Source organism: Labeo rohita, chromosome 21 (assembly GCF_022985175.1).
Source record: "Labeo rohita strain BAU-BD-2019 chromosome 21, IGBB_LRoh.1.0, whole genome shotgun sequence".
NCBI classification, from domain to species: Eukaryota; Metazoa; Chordata; class Actinopteri; order Cypriniformes; family Cyprinidae; genus Labeo; species Labeo rohita.
Window position 1 is genome coordinate 1,055,939 of NC_066889.1, and position 19,109 is coordinate 1,075,047.

Sequence of the window (19,109 nt, forward strand, 5' to 3'; positions counted from 1 at the left end):
ACAGCACGAATCAGGGAATTGCCTTTTTTGAACAACACTTTCATTTTACTTTTCATTTCTGGTTTGCAAAAGGGACTGCCAAAGCATGTGAAATAACTCATGCCCTTGTGAAATACATGGTGTTGACTGATGCATGACTTGTCATGAAAACTCTGTAAATATAAATGTCAAACAAACACAATCACAATTTAAACAAATTAAAGTGAAAATGAAAATTTACTGTTAATTTACTCACGCTCAAGACATCCAAGAATAAAGAAGATTTTTAGCTGAAACCGTGAGTCTTGGTGATTCATAAAAGGCAAGTCAGTGGCTGCCCATATGAGAATAAATAAAAGCATATCAGTTTGCAGAAAAGAGTCAGATTTGTCCGTTACCTGGATTACCGGTAATAATTTATTAAATAATGTTAAATTTCTTGCACAGACCAGTCGTTTCGCTTCATAAGACCTCAGTATATCATCAGGAGCCACGGGTATTCATTTTGTGCTCCTTGATATGCTTTTTTATTCTCAAATACAGGCAGCTGCTCATTAATTAAATCATTAATAACATTCATAAAATAATAATATAATATTATTCAATAAATAAATATTACATTTGCTCATACGTGTTCATATCTTCATGTTCATATCTTTAAATATACTTCAACATGTAACTCAAAATGATGCCTTAAACCATACAGCTTATTGAGTCTAGTATCATGTTAAATGATAAATCTGAATAACCCATATATTTACACAATTTGACATTCTGGGAGCAAGTATGAAATGCAAAAATGATAAAGCTGAAGTTTGTCTCTGGCATAGAAGTGAATCTGAATTTAAACCCATCAAACCTGGTGTACTCATGTTATGTTTAGATTGTGATTTTGTTGGTAGCATGTGAAAATAATCATTCTTCCCAGCAGATGTGCTTATGCTGTGAGTAGTTTGAGTCACTGGTCAGATCCTCCCCACCCTCCTTCATCTGCTATTCATCAGAAAGCTCAAAACAGAAAGAGGAAATGCAGATTACAAGCAGCCATTCACTGTAAAAGTGCAAATGTTAAAAGCGAAACTTTTTCCACTATATCATATTTACCACTGCACGTTTTCAACAGTTTTGGCAAAACAATGAAAGCATTATAAGCTGATGAGTCTTCTAAAAAATAATAATAATAATGTTATGGATATCATTGTTTTCAAGCAACTGGACACTTTCTGGTTGTCAAGCTTTAGTGAAACATAATTGTATTTGTGTACATTTTTGTGCAAAATAAAGAAAACCTAAGTGGTAAACGGGCTGTAGTGGTTGGATGTTTTTCACGAATGGCACTTTTAACTAAAATTTCAAATATCCCTTTCATATCCTCAGAGGAAAAGTACACCGCGATCTATCCATACGCTGCACGCGATCAAGATGAAATTGATTTGGAGAGAGGCATGACTGTAGAGGTCATTCAGAAAAACTTGGAAGGCTGGTGGAAGATCAGGTAAAATCAAACCCAAATGTCCTCAGAACACGTACTTAACAGGCATTTTCTTACAGCATTGTCCATTTCGCCCTCATAGATACCAAGGAAAAGAGGGCTGGGCCCCGGCGTCCTATCTGAAGAAAGCTGATATCCTCAGTCAGAAGATGGCAGCTGGAGCTCCAGTTCATGCCAGCACTAATGACCTAGACGTTGCTTGCAAACAGCAAAATGCCAACAAGGAAAACAAGGAGAATCAGCGCGACCGATTTTCACCATTTTCAGAAAGCAAGCGCAGTAAGCAACAGTTTGTTTCATTAAAATCTATAAAAAAAAACAAAAAAAACAAACAAACTAAAATATCTGTAGCCATTTGGAATCAACGGCAGCCACGGCATTGTAATCGCGATGCGATTGATGCTATTTAGTACACGCAGTGACAAAACAACGATTTTTACTTGCATTTGGCGTTTGGCGAGTGTTAGTTTTAGGCCCTGGTTGCTGAACTTAAGGTTTCTCAAATAGGCTAAATAATCTCCAAAAATGTGATCAAGGTCCAGAAGCAGAGATAAAAAAATAATATTAATGGATCCCAAGTTGTGTCATTCAGAAATATAATGGCCAGATTAGTACCATTTACTTGCTTGATTGTAGTCCACTCTCAGTGCTGGGTTTGCATCAGGAAGGGTATTTGGTGTAAAATAAATATGCAGATATTCTTGCAACCCCTAACAGGAACAGCCAAAAATAAGAGAAGCCAAGAGAAACAGGAGATTGTGACCCTCTAATCTCTGCCCTCTTCTCTTTTGCAGAAGCAGGAGCACGACAGAGGCCTCCACCACGCCGGGATCTTACTATAGTAAGGGTCATCATTTACAATTGCATCTCAAATATTTCTAATTCTGTCTTCAGGGTTTACAGATACTCAAGGGGTGTTTCTCATTTTTCATTTGTGCATCCTCATTTCCTTTCTTTGCTTCCTTTCATGGCATCTTAGCCCCACCCCCTTAGGACTCCTCAGGAAGCTTCCTCACTCTTTGTTCCTCACCTCCTCGTGGTGCATTTAGACCCAAGATTTCTCAGCTCTGGCCCTCGAGATCCACTTTCCTGCAGTGTTTAGCTCCAACCTTGATCAAACTCACCTGCCAGTATCTATCTAATCTTAAAGACCTTGATTAGCTTGTTCAAGTGTGTTTGATTAGTGTTGGAGTTGAACTCTGCAGGACGGTGGACCTTGAGGACCAGAGTTGAGAACCCCTGATTGAGAAAATTGAGATGCCCTTCAAGATGCCTTGATTCTGATTGGTTTCCAACACACGGGCTGGAGGACTGAGAAGCGAGGAAACAAGGAAGCATCAGTTTGAGAATTAAGAAGCACCCAAGACATGCTAATAACTCTTGGCCTGTCTCTTGTTCTAGCCACGAGGAGCAAATCTGCCTAAACCTCCAGTGCCCCCACAAGTAGAGGAGGAGTATTACACCATAGCTGACTTTCAGACGACCATCCCAGACGGCATTAGCTTCCAGGCAGGAGTGAAAGTTGAAGTGAGTATAGCAGCAGAGAATACTTCAGCTTTCATTTTTTGACTAGTTCTCAAATGAACACATGCATCTCTATAATTACCTCACATCTTGCACTTGCAGGTCATCGAGAAGAACTCCAGTGGTTGGTGGTACATTCAGATCGATGATAAAGAAGGCTGGGCTCCAGTCACATTCATTGACAAATACAAGAAGACTAGCAGTGCCTCTAGGCCTAACTTTTTGGCCCCCCTTCCTGGTGAGATGGGTCAGCTGAAGCTTGATGATACCTCAAGCAATAATGCCAACTCTGAGCAAAGTTGGTCCAAACCCCTGCCAGATGAACCTTCATCCAACTCTGATGTTTCCACTCGTTCCAAGCTGAGAGAATGGAAGCCCAATGCAGTCAAGAGCAGCTCCCATTTTTCAGGGCCTTTGCCTCCTCCTCCATCCTCACCCACGGCTGAAGAGAAGCCAGCTTTACCGCCAAGGAGAGAATCCATCAACAAGAGCCTGGAACTGGAGGACAAACCCAAAGCAGACCTTTCTAAACCTCTCCCGCCCAAACCACCAGCCCCAGGGGTCATCGTCCCAATGGTGACTCCAAAAGCAGCTCCTCTCAAACCAGACAAACCCCCAGAGATGAAGAAGGAGGAGAAGAACAAGCAGCTCTACCTGCGCAACGAGATGGGCTTGGAGTGTGGCCACAACGTCTCGGCCAAGGAGGTGAAAAAGTTCAACCTAAAGCATGTGGCCAAGCAGCCTCCCAAACCCAAACCAGATTTGCAAGAAGACAAGCCGGATTCGGCCAGCCCAGCCCCGTTCCTCAAGCCGAAACCAGTGCTCAGACCAAAACCCCCACCTGCAACCAAACCAGAGCCAGTGGCTAAGAACGAGCTGGACATCACAAACCTTCGGAGTAAGCTTCGCCCATCTAAACCTCCAGAGCTCGGCGGCAACTCGACTGATCCCAACCAACAGAGTGATACGCCATCCAGCAACCCCCCAAATAATGGCAGAACTAATGAGGAGTCCAAATTCCCCAGTAAACAACAAAACGGTCATGACCCGTCAGAAACAACTAAACCACCAACAGCCGCACCAAAAGAGCCTCCCCAAAGGCCTTCTGTGGCGCCTAGAAGACCTCCTCCACCAAAGAAGTGTCCTGAGCCAGCCAGTCCTACAGAAGCTCCCAAAGCTCCCCAGAAAGACTTGCCGGAGGCCAAGCCACCCGGCCCTCCTCAGAGCAGACCCCCGCCACCCAAAACAAAACCAAAGGAGACGGAGGGACCCAAGCCCAAAGTACCCGTGCCACCGAAGCCCCTCATTAAGACGGACAAACCGGGGCCTCCGAGAGACAAGCTCCCACCTCTTATCAAGGAGCCGGCCAAAGAGGAGCTGTTCTTAGCTGTGGCGGACTTTGAAGGAGACGAGCAGACGCCTGGCTTCAAAGAGGGTGCTGTTTTCGAAGTTCTGGAGAGAAATAATAGCGGCTGGTGGTTTTGTAAAAGTGTGAGCGATGGGCCAGTGATGGAGGGCTGGTTCCCTTCCAATTACCTGACCAAGAAACCTTAGGTACTCTTGACTTAGCTGCCTAAAGAAACTTATTTAATTAACATCTGTTATTTATGGGTACCTTTTTTTAAAAATGACATTCCATCCTTTGCAAGTTCAAACAGGCCATAATAATTTGTTTGCTTGCTTTTTTTTGTAACTCTTTTCCCTTTCGGGGAAAACCATGTGTGCTTTCATATGTTAGCACTGAACATCAAGGTTCTTGCCTAATCTTATGTTAATCAAACGTTATATGTATCGCTAAAGGTTTAAGTGACTAGCAGTATATGCAGCCTTCATGATAATGTGCCTCAATATAATACGCAAAGCGCTCTGTGCTTTTGGTGTCGATTATGCAAACGTGATGTCTATCAGCAGATTAGAAATTCTATATTACGCATACTATGAAACCGTACAAGTAGCAGGCTTGAGCTTACGTGGCAAAATCAACGCCTGGAGAATTTGTTGAACTAGCTTCCTATTGTTACGTTTCCATTTTGAAGCTTTTAGTTTACAGAAATTGGTCTGCTTTCTGGTTCTAACACTATGAAACGCTACAAATCGTGTTGCTTATTTATCTACTTTACTTTTTTGTTTCAGTCTGCACTTTTTTTTATAGACTTTACGTAGAAATCTGCACTGCGGAACTGACGAGTAAAGGGAAGGTGCAGAACGAGGAGAAACAGGAAACACAAACACATGGCCTTAAGGGTTACAGAACAGTGGCACCCATTTCTTATTTCATTTTTATTTGATTTCTGTCACATGAATGTTTTAGCAAACATTGATATTAAAAAAGCAACCCCCTTAATGCAGTACCAATCATATACATTAGTGAATAACAGAATACCTCAGAACAGCCATAATATTGTCATTGTTTTATATCGTCAGTATTGCCCAAACAAAGTATTTTCATATCACTGACAAAGGTGCTTTAGATATTTTACGATCATTGTCAAATGTTTTAACATTCATGCTTGACTGGCTTCAAGCATACATTTGATAAACATGTTTATTTTTAACACTACATTTGAAAATGTGGTTTATTATTTTACGAAACTATTTCTTGTCTTTTTTGACAGTTTTGTTATCCGTTCATTTATCAGAAAGCAGTGTTAAATAGGTGCCCAGGCTCACTTGACAATACCGGGAGCACCGAAAAATCCTATGTTTGTTTTGCTCTATGGTCATCAGCTCCTAGTTGCTATAAAATGCATTCATAAAAGCGCTCCATCTATAAAAAAAAATGTGCAACAAATGCAAGTGCCTGAGTTTGGAAAGGAAAATGGAAGGTGTTCTTAATAGGTTTTTGCAAGAAAATGACTATGAGAAAAAAAAAATCATATGAAGGATAAAAGAGAGAAGAGGGAAAATGCTGCAAGTATGAAACTTGAGTTTCACAGATATATAAAATTCATGTTGAAACTCAAACCAGGTAAAAATGAACAAAGGCAAGATGACATGGGTAACCTGTTTGTTTGTTGTTTTCTAAGCATTTTTGTGATGTTTTGTCCGTAGTATTTCAAGTTTTGACTTTTAACTTTTTTCTTAATGTAAATCAAATAAACATTTCAAATAGTCAAAAAATGTTTTATTATTATTATTTTGAGCAATTTCATTTATACTGGTATTAAAACTATGAGAGTTATCAACAGTAAACTTCTTGCTGTCTTCAGTTTATGGAATTGTCTTTTTTGAGTTTTCTGGTTAATTTATTTTCTTACAGAATTTAAGGGAACTTCATTTTTATTACCAAAACAAAAAACTATAACTGGATTTTGGAAGTTTGGAAGTCAGGGGTCTTCAAACTCCCTCAAATGGTGTTTGACCCATTTCCTAAAAGTAAGCAATAAAGGAGAGCCGAACACGTTATTTGTGTCTTATAAATGTACTTTAATTTTCCTCAAAATTACATGCAGAATTATTATTTGCAGTAAATCAACTAGGAATGAAACCAATTGGTGACTAATATCAAATTATGTAAACATATTAAATATCTCACATTAATGTGTTTGCTTGAAAGTCCATATCTTTAAATGGACATATTTTTAGATAAAACCTTTCCCAAAATTTTTCAGTGATCTTTGGCTGATACAAATTTACATGGAGGTAACAAGATTTGTGAAATGTTTAATGAAGGTGGAAACACCAGTACTGTACATCTTTGGTTCTGTGGCTTGATTACGTTATTGAATATTTTATAAAGTACTTTGTAAACTACCCTGCTGAAAGAAAAAAAAAACAAAACAAAACAAAAAAACAGACACCATCACAAAATTTGTAATGGTTTTACTGGCTATAATGGGACTTGTATTGGTTTTAATGGAAACTGTAATGGACCCTGTTGGTCTCTACTGGTAATTGGTCACCTTCTATTGGTGTTAAAACCAATAAATCCTGATGGAATATGTCCAAAAACGTACTACAGAAAAACATTTTGTGTGGTTTGTAATGTTTGTAATGGCATTTGTAGTGGAAACCATTAGAATTTCCTGTGATGGTTCTATTGTTTGTTTGTACAATTTTAAGGAAATATTATTGAGCAGAAGTTTTGAACTATTAAGATTTATTTACCAAGGCTTTATTTATTTAATGTAAAATATATATATAATTAATTCTGTGAAATATTGCTAATGATTTCTGAAGGATATTGTGACACTAAAGATTGTAGTACCCTAATGGCTGCGGAAAATTCAGCTTTTCCATCACAAAGATGGTATTCAAAGTATAAAATTGACGTTCATAAGGGTTTTCACTGTATTTTTAATCAAAGAAATGCAGCCTTGGTGACCAGAAGAGACTCAAAAACGTTAAAAATCTTAATGTTTCCAAACTGCGCACAAGTTCCTGTGCAGAGGTTATTTGGAAATGTTGAGGAAGTGTTTTCTTTGCGGTTTCAGATGAGTCACAGCCGTGCGCGTGTCATATTGACTTCTTAATAAGCTTGTGTAAGTGATATTGAGTTACTGACGCAGCCACATTTTAACCAGATTACGAAATTTGGACATTTCCTGCTATAGTGGTCAGTCAGGTACAGTAGACTGCACAACAACTAAAACTAAGTAAAATACCAATAAAAGGAACACGCATGTAGCAGAGTAATGCAAACGGTTCCATTCTTCTAATCAAATTAATTGAATGATTTAAATTAAATGAGTGGAGCAGAATTAACTGTTGAATACAGTGAGAAACAAAGTCAAACCAAAATCAACCTTCAACCGTAGTAAGCGGCTACAGGGTTTGCGAGAGAAACACCAAATATAAAAGCTGGAATGGAGAAATTCCTCTTTTTAGTGTGCCATAATTATTAAAGGAACAGTTCACCAAAAAATGTAAATTCTATCATTTACTCACCCTCAAGTTGATCTTTTGTTGAACACAAAATATTCTGAAGAAGGTTGGCGGTAGTCATTGACTTTCCCATTGAAAAATACTACAGAAATCAATGGCTACCGTCAGCTGCTTCTTCAAAATGGTGTTTAACAGAAGAAAGAAACTCATACAGGCTGGAATGGAACCTGAGGATGAGTAAATGATGACAGAATTTCCATTTTTTTTTAAATAAAATAGCTGTTCCATAAAAGTTACTTCTAAAGCTAAGTCCTTAATGAAAATGATAGAAATAAAAGGAACTCCATAGATGAATAATAAACATCTCATTTATTATAGATACTCTGGTAGGACAACAGTTTCTTACATCATCCACACTGAACCTTTGGTTACACAGAGTTACAGACTCCGAAAGTAACGATCCACGTTGTGCTCCACAGACAAAAAAGATGTAAAATCCTCGTACCTTCAGGCATCAGGAATTGGTTTGGTACACAGAAATCCTTCGAACAGCTAAAGAAAGGAATCTCTTGTAAAATAACACGTGTATAAAATCGGAACACAACAATATATTGCACTTCGGTTAGGTGACAGTGCTTTAAACAGCAACACATAAAAACAATGAACAATAAACTCAAGAAAACATGCATAAAACTCTGGGTGTCATCGCTCTTGTCTCGTCCAGTGTGATGCATTTACAGTAAATGTGCCACTGACAGTCCTGTGGCAGACGATAACTCACATTTGGATGGACGTAATAATAAAAGTGGCAAATTAGTTGCTGTCTAATACATAAAAGGACAAAAAACATTCAGTAAAATAACTTACTGTACCAATTAAAATTATACTTTTCACTTTAGTAAAGAAAAACTGTGCAGCAGTTCAAAAAAATTAAAACATAAATTCCTTTTTTCAGCATTTAAACATTTGTACAAGGAAACTGGTTATAAAAGAAAAAGTGATGAGTTGCAATTTTAATGTAAATGTATATATTAAATGATCATAGAAAAAATACAAATATATAAGAATATGCAAGGTTTGTACAATATCTTTGGCAATACACTTTTTGCTAACCTATAACGATAAAATTACAACAGTAGCTGTTAAATAAACTAAGGCGAGCGAGTCTGTCAGACCTTGAGTGGTAGATAAACTAGTTGTTCTAGTTAATCGGTCCAGTGCCCTCGTTTCTTGTTCACCAGTACAAAATCCCTGCCTTTAAATGAATACATCAAAGTACTTTCATCTGTGTTGGTCACTATTAAAAGAATAAAGCTCAATGTTGGTAAGTGTACTTTGAAGAGATGCTGTATTAGTCAGTATGTGTGTTCTTGGTATTAGTCAAATGCTTTTTTTGGCTTCAGCATGATGTGATCGATGTTTCACCGCTGCTTTGAACTGCATTCACTGATTCTTGTGCATTTACAGAGAAATCTGACTCCAGAAAAGTGTCACTAACCAAAATCAAAAGCTCAAATACTTGGCGAGAGCGGTGCGGATCGACGCAGGAGATCATGTGGTGGACGAGTCAGTGTACGGCAAGAACTTTGTGACTTTACTTAGTGTGCCGACAGTGTGAGACTCAGAATCTTCGTTCATCTTGAAGAAAAGCTCCTGTTCTTTCTTCCTCAGGTTTAGTTCTTCCTCCAGAACCTGAAAAGGGGAAACAACAACTTATCACACTCTACAAGCATCACATTAATCGACTGATGTTTATTCACATCAGCCATGAACTCACAATTAAGCACGTGTTCCCTCTCGTTACTGTACAAACAATATTATTTAAATAAACACTGTATAAGTTGTATTGCCTTTATGCCTTTTATATACAGCTGAAGTCAAAAGTTTACATACACCTTGCAGATTCTGCAAAATGTTAATTATTTTACCAAAATAAGAGGGATTATAAAAATGCATGATATTTTTTATGTATTACTGTCTTACTTGAATAAGACGTTTCAAATAAAAGATGTTTGCATATAGTCCACAAGAGAAAATAATAGCTGAATTTATAAAAATGACCCTGTTCAGAAGTTCACATGCGCTTGATTCTTCTGTTGTTACCTAAATGTTTTTTTGTTTAGTGATAGTTGTTCACGAGTCCCTTGTTTATCCTGAACCGCCCGCTGCTCTTCAGAAAAATCCTTAAGGGCCCACAAATTTTTTGGTTGTCAAGCAAAAAAAATGTTTTGTGTACTTGCACCCTTTCCAAGTATGACTGTATGATTTTGAGATCCATCTTTTCACACTGAGGACAACTGAGGGACTCATATGCAACTATTACAAAAGGTTGAAACACTCACTGATGATCCAGAAGGAAAAACCATGCATTAAGAGACGGGGGGTGAAAACTTTTGAACAGAATGAAGATGTATACATTTTTCTTAGTTTGCCTAAATATCTTTTTCTTTTTCTTTTTTTCCATTTAGCACCACCCTTCAGAAGATACTTACATGTTTCCCAGAAGACAAAATAAGTTCAATTTACCCTGATCTTCAAATTCAAAAGTTTTCATCCCCAGCTCTTAATGCATGTTTTTTTCTGGAGCATCAGTGAGTGTTTGAACCTTCTGTAATAGTTGCATACGAGTCCCTCAGTTGTCCTCAGCTCAGTGTGAAAAGATTTATAATATGCATTTTATATGATCCCTCTTATTTTGGTAAGATAATTAACATTTTGCAGATTCTGCAAGGTACATTCTAAACTTTTGACTTCAACTTTAATTTAAAAAAAAAAGGCAAGTAATTTGATATTGTGAGTAAAATCATAGATTCAAATTTAATGAGATTAAATTTTGAATGGCAAAAAAAAATGTAATTGAAATTTAAAACTACAATTATTGTGAATATCGGAAAAAAGGAAAAAAAAAGCACAAATAGATCTAATAACTGTGATCAGTTGATACATCGAAAAACTTGACGCGTCTGTTAGTCTATCTATATTAGTTGAAATCTATATTAGTGTTTTTTGTTTTTCAAGTCAAATATGAGCCAGACACACGATTAGATTGAAGCGTGTAAGTACAGTGAAGTGCAGACCTTCTTCCTGGGCTTGAGGCGTTCCTTCCACTCCTTCATCTGCTGGTTGTGGTCTTCATCCAGAGTCTTCAGACGCAGCGTTTCGTTTTCTATCAGCAGGTGACATTTCTCATTCTGCAGGAGACAATCACACACACACACATCAGGCTACGGTTACATGTGAAAATGCATCTTTGTCTCTGTGGTTTGGCCTTCGATTTATACTGAGACTGTGTTTTTGACAGAGATTTTGAATCTGAAAGTGAATTTGGAAACAACACCATTGAAGTGTAGAAACTGAAGGATTTGAAAACAAAGACATATAGTTGTCTGATGTTGATATTTATGTGTATACTGGTATGTGCCTGTTACTGTATGTGCTGTTCACGTTCACAGAGTTGCTAAAGATATATAATAATTTGTTCAATCTTCATACATTCCTACAAAGATGACAGAAAATGTACTCAAAATTGCTGCTTAACACTACTTGTAATTTTCACACAAAGCAAAAACACCTTTTGGTATGTGATTTTCCTGATTTGATTCACTGGAATGGTACAAAACATGGTACAGGTTTTGGCACATGCTGAACGCAAACAAAAATGTGAACGCAAACAAAAATCATGGATGTGATACGAAAAGGTTAAATGTTCCAGAAAAAAACAGTCACACTTTTACTGATCACAGTCAAAAATGACAAATGGGAAACAAACTTCATCTAGTGGAAATGTTTGGTACTGCAGCCAAACAAAACTTATCTAGAAGTTTTTAGAGTAACGTTTTTGAACAGTAAGATTTGTAATGTTTTTTAGATGTTTTCCTCTTCACACCAAGCTTGCATTTATTTGATCCAAAGTACAGCAAAAGCAGAAAGAAATGCTTTCTATTAAAAGAAATGCTTTCTATTTATATAACATATTTTAAAATGTATTTTGTTCCTGTGATTTCAATGCTGAATTTTTAGCATCATTACTCCAGTTACTCCTTCAGAAACCATTCTAATATTATGAATTGCTGCTTAAAAAAAACTTTTATTATTATTATTATTATTATTATTATTATTACTGTTATGCTGAAAACACCTGAGTAGAATTGTTTCAAGTTTCTTTGATAAAAAAAAATTAAAAATGTTTGTTGAGCAGCAAATCAGAATATTAGAATGATTTCTGAAGGATCATGTGACACTGAAGACTGGAGTAATGATGCTGAAAATTCAGGTTTGTACACAGAAATAAATTACATTTTTAAATATATCCAAATATAAAGCAGTTATTTTAAATAGTAAAATATTTCACAATATTACTGATTTTGCTGTATTTTGGAGCAAATAAATGCAGGCTTGGTAAGCAGAAGAGACGTCTTAAAAATCTTACTGTCCAAATACTTCTGAGTGGTAGTGTGTGTGTGTGTGTGTGTGTGTAAAATATATATATATATATATATATATATAAATAAATGTACACACACTGCCCTCCAAAAGTTTGGAAACGCCCTAGAAAAGTGGGGTTTTGGACAATATTGGCATGAATCCTTTTTAATTTGTGATCATTTTGCACTGATAAGGGACAACACAAACTACAAAAACGTTTTTTATTACATACACAGTTTATACATAGAAAAACGTAAATTTTCGTTTGATCAAATTATCCAGCATTAGCAGCTATTACAGCTCTGCATAATCTGGGCCTAAATTCATTGTATTTTAAACTTTTAAACCAGTAACCAGGCATCACAGCTGGCAAAGGGGCATGTCTGACTTTGACATGTATATATTGCCATTATTATGTTATCAAAATGAAAATTATTATGCTTGTCTTCAATGATAATGTCAACTTACCTTAAGGTATTTGCACCAAAAAATGATAAGGATTTATGCTGATATTGTCCAAAACCACACTTTGCCAGGGGTGTTTCCAAACAGTATATATGTGTGTATGTGTATATACATACATATATATATATATATATATATATATATATATTTTTTTTTTTTTTTTTTTTTATTTATTATTATTATTATTTTTTTTTTCCACATAAAATTTCCATGTAAAATGTAAAAATAGTATCTTGTTTTATGTGAACATCTTTAAAAAGCCTGCCATGAAAACCATTGTGAAATGTTGTGTTCACCTGCAGCTGCTGCAGTTCTCTGGCGTTTCCCTCACACTCGCTGATCTTCGCTTTCATCTGGTTGTCGTGTTTCTGCTGCTGGTGCAATCTCTCGGCCTTCTGCCTCTTCTCCTCCTGCCTAGAGAACTGAACGCCAGAGATGGAGAGAGAATGAGATGAGGGTGTTTGAGAGGAGGATGCATCTGGGTCGTCAGAGAGCCACAATTTACCTGCTTGATCTTCTCTCGGTCTTCCGCTGAGCTTCCGGTGGAGTTGATTCTCAGGCTCTTCTTGAACATGGCCATGCGTGTTTTGGCCTCGCTGCGCTGGATCTTGGGCAGCCTGTTCTTCTGCTGTTGCTGTTGGGCCTTGAGGAGCTCAATCATACGCTGGTTGTAGCACTGCATCTGCTCCTGCTCCTGTGACACACACCGTACAATCACAGGTCAGTGTCAGAGCGCTAACATAACAGCACCTTTCCACCTAATCTGATCGCAGTATCACTTCAGACGAATAAAATGTGACAGCAGCCCATTAACCCTGATGTCTTTCAACCAGGAACTGCTAACACCAAACTAAGTCTGCATCACTTTAAAAAAAAAAAAAAAAAAAAAAAAACCTAGATGGTAACAAAAGTACACATGCTTTTTGACCAAAAATGCTTTTTTATGTAATAACCGAGAATTCACTAAAGAGAACCAACTCTTTTAACCTACACCTGTGTTATTTTAGCAGTATTTATACGCTATTACAGTTTTTATTAATATATCAAATTAGCTTTTATTTTTATATTTTCAGTTTTCCTTTTAATTTTGCTTACATTGTATTTTTGTTTTGTTTAAGGTTTAATTTATTTATTTTTTTCATTTTTCATTTTTATTTATTGTCATTTTAGTGATTTATGTACTATAATAGTTGTTAATGTTTAATGTTTTGGTAACACTTTACAATAAGGTGTCATTCATTAACATTAGCTAATGTATTAACTAGCATGAACAAACAATGAACAATACTTTTATTACACTTTTTATATTTATCTTCATCTTCTTTTATATTTATCTTTATCTTCAACTAATGTTAACAACTTGTGATTTTAATAATGCATTACTAAATGCTGAAATTGTGAAATGTGAACTAAGATTAATAAATGCTGTAGAAGCTCTTAGTTCATTTTAACTAATGCACCTTCTTGTAAAGTGTCACAAATATTTTATTTCTATATTTTATTTTTTTATATCTATATTTTATTTCTATATTTTTAGTTTTATTTTGTTTGTTTTTTTTATGCGCTTATTTGATTTGATTTAATTGTATCATCTTATTTTTTTTGTTTTGTTTTATGTAATTTAATGTTTTTATATTATTTTTTAATTATTCTTTTTGTTTTTTTTTACATTTGTTTGGTTGGGTTCCCAGTTGCAATTTTAGAACATTTAAACATTTAATTTATATTTTTATTGCTTAAATTGTAGGGTTTCTTTTTTTGTTTTGTTTGTTTGTTTTTTTCAGAACCATTATATTGGTTTAGGTTTAATTTATTTTTATTTCATTTTTCATTTTTATTTATTTCCTGTCATTGTAGTGCCTTAACTTAAATTCAGTTTGGTTAGTTGTCAAGGTACTATTTATGTACTATAATAGTTATTAATATGTTTAATATTTTGGTAACACTTACAATAAGTAATAAAGTAATGAACTAATGAAACTAATGAACCTTATTGTAAACTGTTACCAATATTTTATTTCAATATTTTTTTTGTTTTATTTGTTTTTAATGTGCTTATTTATTTATTTTTTTTTTTTCAGTTGCAATTTTAGGGCTTCAACCTAAACTTAATTACTTTTCGTTTAGCTTTAAGTTTTCATTTATATTTATATTTTATGTCAGCTTTATTTTAAGTAACAAATAATTGTTTTAATTGAAATCATAATAACCCTGCTGTACACAAGGAATATTTAGCCTCTAAACGGTTTAGAGCACAAATAGAAAATATTATATTATTATTTATGATAATAAAGACTGTTTTGCTAATGAATCTTTCAGACTAGTTCAAATGATATACTAACATACTCACAAACCAAATACGTCTATAAAATGCAAACAAATTCTACTCTAATCAACAGTCATTTTTAACCTGAATAATTTTGAACAGAGAATCTAAAGAAATATATTTCGAAATAGATATTCATTAATAATTTATATTGCTTTCTATGACTTATTCAGGCTTGCACAACAATTTTTAATTTCTTTGTCATTTCCATGTTTTTTCATGTCATTGTCCACTTCACAGATCAGTGGAAATGCAGGCTGGCTCTAAAGACTTTCACAGATTTGAGTGGAAAAGTAGTAAGAATGAAGGATCGTTCCAGACCTTCTCGTGTTTCTTGAGGAGCTGGTGTCTCTGCAGGAAGTACTGGTCCTTCAGCTGCTGTTTGAGGAGCTGGTGTCTCTCATGCAAGCTCTTCTCTTCCAGCTCCCAGATGGTGGCCTCTCGCTCTGACAGACGACAACAGCACTCGGTTTGTGAGCGTGCAGTCTATGTAAAACCGGTTTTGGTAAGGACGGTCTGATCTGAGTGCGTTTATACCTCTAAGCAGAGCCTGTTTGCTGATGAGACACTGGCGCTCCGTCTCAGAGATTTCCCGCTTGTTTTGAGCGATGATGCTCTTCAGAGTCGAGTCCAGGTAATCTCTCTGATCCGCCAGGAACTTCTCCTCCTGAACAAAGAAGAGTCAGGAACAAAAACACACAAAGCTTTTCTGTAGCGCTCTTCACGGAACACGCTGTTGCACACACAGCTCGAAGTGTTTAACTCACCTCCTCTAATTTTGTCTGCTGAAAGTTGCTCATTTTGACCTTCATGCTTTCTTTCCTCTGACTCCTGGGCATTTTCTCCACTTCTTGTTTGACCTGAGACAAAATACAGATGAAACGGTTTTATTCTAAACTGAACACAAATCTATGTTAACTACAAAGGCCAAATATTTTAACATTTAAAAATGTCACAAATGTTATTGCATTATTTAAACGATTAGAAGTAACTCTAAAGTTGCTCAACAGATTTTTCAATCTTTGAGACATATTATAATGTTGACCTCTTCTCCATTCTATGCAAAACATTATGTAATATGACATATGCTCTTCATCACAAAACCTCTGAACATGTGATCTTTTAGTCATAGTTTGTATTTTAATAAAATAAAAATTACATTCTATAAACGTCCTATAGATCTAGTCAATATATAGACATTCGTTTTTTAAATTTTATTCACACAGTCAACCATATTGCTTCCAGATGTTCACTATTCTAAAATAAATCAATAAAAATCAATACATCGATAATATTTTCGCAGTTTCAACATTTATTCCACACTTATACAGTGCTGTTTGAAAGTTTGTGAACCCTTTCGAATTTTCTATATTTCTGCATAAATAAAACAAAACATCATCAGATTTTCACACAGCTCCTTAAATATGAAACAAACAAGACAAAAATATATACTTTGTCATTTAGTTATTGAGAAAAATCATCCAGTGTTAAATATTTGCAAGGTGGAAAAGTATGTGAATCTTTGCTTTCAGTATCTGTTGTGACCCCTTTTGAAGCAATAACTGCAGGTAACGTTTTTTGTAACTGCTGATCAGTCCTGAACAACAACTTGTAGGAATTTTAGCCCATTCTTCAGTACAGAAACACTTGAACACTGTGATGTTGGTGGGTTTCCTCCTAAGAACTGCTGCTTCAGGTCCTTCCACAACATTTCTATTAGACTCAGTCGTTCCAAAACATCATCTTTGTTCTTGTTTAACCATTTTTTGATAGAATGTCATTGTTTGTTTTGCTGCATGACCCGCTTTCTCTTTAGATTTTACTTCATGGACAGATGTCCTGATATTTCCCTTTAGAATTTGCTGGTATAATTCAGAATTTATTGTTCCATCAATGATGGCAAGTCGTCCTGGCCCAGATGCAGCAAAACAGGCCCAAACCATGATACCACCACCACCACCATGTTTCACAGATGGGATAAGGTTCTTCTTATGCTGGAATTCAGTATTGTTCTTTCTCTAAACATAACAGGTTTTATTTGAACCAAAAATTATATTTTGGTCTCATCCGTCCACAAAACATTTCTCCAATAGCCTTCTGACTTGTCCACATGATCTTTGTCAAACTGCAGACAGGCAGCAGTGTTTTTTGGAGAGCTGTGTCTTTCTCCTTGCAACCCTGCCATGCACACCACGGTCGTTCACTGTTCTCCTGAAGATGAACTCATGAACCTCAACATTAACCAAAGCGAGAAAGACCTTTAGTTGCTTAGAAGTTATCCCAGGGTTCTTCGCAACCTCGGAAACTATTATACATCTCGCTTCAGAGTGATCTTTGTTGGTCGACCACTTCTGGGGAGGGCAACTGTGATCTAAAATTTCCTCTATTTGTACACAATCTGTCTGACTGTGGATTTGTGGTTTTGCAACCTTTTCCAGCCTGATGAGCAACAACAACTCTTTTTCTGAGGTCCTCAGAGATCTCCTTTATTTGTGCCATGATTCACTTTCACAAACACGATCAGACTTTAATAGATTCCTGATCTTTAAATAAAACAGGGCTGTTTTATAAACTGATGCCTAATTGTCGTCCTATTGACTGAAAGCACTTCGGAACAGACAGACTTCAAATTAACTGCCGATCCTAGAGATTCACATACTTTTGCAACTCACAAATATTTAACGCTGGATAATTTTTAATAATAAATAAATGACAAAGTACATATTTTCATCTCATTTGTTTGACTGAGTTCTCTTTGTCAACTTTTTGGTCATATTTATGCAGAAGTTTAGAAAATTCTAAAGAGTTCACAAACTTTTAAGCAGCACTGTATATTAAACACAGTTCTACAATACTTACAAATTTTAGAGTATCAATTTAATTTTAGTAGTTTTGTAAAAGAGGAAGGGATAGGAACATCACTGAAATGACATGTGGTTCAAGTGTACTTTTGTGAGGGTTTATATAACTTTGTCTCACCTCTTTCTTGCGGTGTTTCATCTGGTCCAGGAACTTGTGGTAGGCTTTCTCTTGTTCGGCACGGATGCGTTTCCCCTCCTCTCGCAGGCGTACGGTGTGGTCCGTCTCCATTTTCTCAATGGTCTGTTTCTGCTGTTTCTCCAGCATCTCCAGCTCTGTGTCGTAGAATTTTTTTCTTGGTCTGTCAGCAAAGCACACCGATATTTCAGCACTTCTTCAGTAACATTTAACATAAGTGTGTAATATTATGAATGTTTTTATTCTTTCTCCCCTCCCATATATAATATATATACACATATATACACACACTACCGCTCAAAAGTTTGGGATCACTATAACTTGTAATGTTTTTTAAAGAAGTTTCTTATGCTCATGAAGGCTGCATTTATTTGATCAAAAATACAGAAAAAAAAACAATACTACTGCAAAATATTATTACAATATAAAATAATGGTTTTTATTTTAATATACTTTAAAATATAATTTATTCCTGTGTTGCAACACTGAATTTTCATCAGCTGTTACTCCAGTCTTAAGTGTCACACGATCCTTCAGAAATCATTCTAATATGTTGATTTATTATTAGAATTATCAATGCTGGAAACAGTTGTGCTGACAAATATTTTTTTGGAACCTGTGATTTTCTTTTTCAGGATTTCATGATGAACAACAAGTTAAAAAAACAGCATTTACTCAAAATCTAAATCTTTTCTAACAATGTAAATCTATGCTGTTACTTTTTATTAATTTAACACATCCTTGGCAAACAAAAGTATGTATTTCTTTCAAAAAAAGAAAGAATAAAAATGTACTGACCCCAGACTTTTGAACAGTAGTTTGCATTGTTAGAAAAGATTTCTATTTTAAATAAATGCTGTTCTCTAACTTTTTATTTATCAAAAAATCCTGAAAAAAAGTAGGACAGGTTCCAAAAAATCTGAAGTAATAAAACTGTTTCCAGCACCGATAATAAATCAGTACATTAGAATGATTTCTAAAGGATCATGGACACTGAATACTGGAGTAAGGAAGCTGAAAAATTCAGCTTTGATCACAAAAATAAATTAGATTTTTTATGTATATTAAAATAGAAAA

At 35.6% G+C, this 19,109-nt stretch overlaps 2 protein-coding genes across 5 annotated transcripts in view; one reads left to right on the forward strand and one right to left on the reverse strand.

The window, feature by feature from the left end:
- The window catches only part of sh3pxd2b (SH3 and PX domains 2B), a 39,592-nt gene extending 33,413 nt beyond the window's left edge, over positions 1 to 6,179 (forward strand). For 3 of the 4 annotated variants that reach the window (XM_051093104.1, XM_051093106.1, XM_051093107.1), the window contains 5 exons: positions 1,357 to 1,474; positions 1,554 to 1,750; positions 2,266 to 2,312; positions 2,873 to 2,998; positions 3,098 to 6,179. In XM_051093104.1, coding sequence (XP_050949061.1) covers positions 1,357 to 1,474; positions 1,554 to 1,750; positions 2,266 to 2,312; positions 2,873 to 2,998; positions 3,098 to 4,549 — 1,940 coding nt within the window. In that variant the 3' untranslated portion in view covers positions 4,550 to 6,179. The remainder of the gene's footprint in view (positions 1 to 1,356; positions 1,475 to 1,553; positions 1,751 to 2,265; positions 2,313 to 2,872; positions 2,999 to 3,097) is intronic. The other variant, XM_051093105.1, reaches the window with a different exon arrangement.
- Positions 6,180 to 8,169: 1,990 nt separating this feature from the next.
- stk10 (serine/threonine kinase 10) overlaps positions 8,170 to 19,109 on the reverse strand; it is a 53,725-nt gene continuing 42,785 nt past the window's right edge. Inside the window, exons 12-19 of the mRNA XM_051093611.1 lie at positions 18,015 to 18,195; positions 15,803 to 15,895; positions 15,573 to 15,702; positions 15,357 to 15,481; positions 13,215 to 13,403; positions 13,006 to 13,131; positions 10,897 to 11,010; positions 8,170 to 9,511 (exon numbers count right to left, since the gene is read on the reverse strand). Coding sequence (XP_050949568.1) covers positions 9,371 to 9,511; positions 10,897 to 11,010; positions 13,006 to 13,131; positions 13,215 to 13,403; positions 15,357 to 15,481; positions 15,573 to 15,702; positions 15,803 to 15,895; positions 18,015 to 18,195 — 1,099 coding nt within the window. The 3' untranslated portion in view covers positions 8,170 to 9,370. The remainder of the gene's footprint in view (positions 9,512 to 10,896; positions 11,011 to 13,005; positions 13,132 to 13,214; positions 13,404 to 15,356; positions 15,482 to 15,572; positions 15,703 to 15,802; positions 15,896 to 18,014; positions 18,196 to 19,109) is intronic.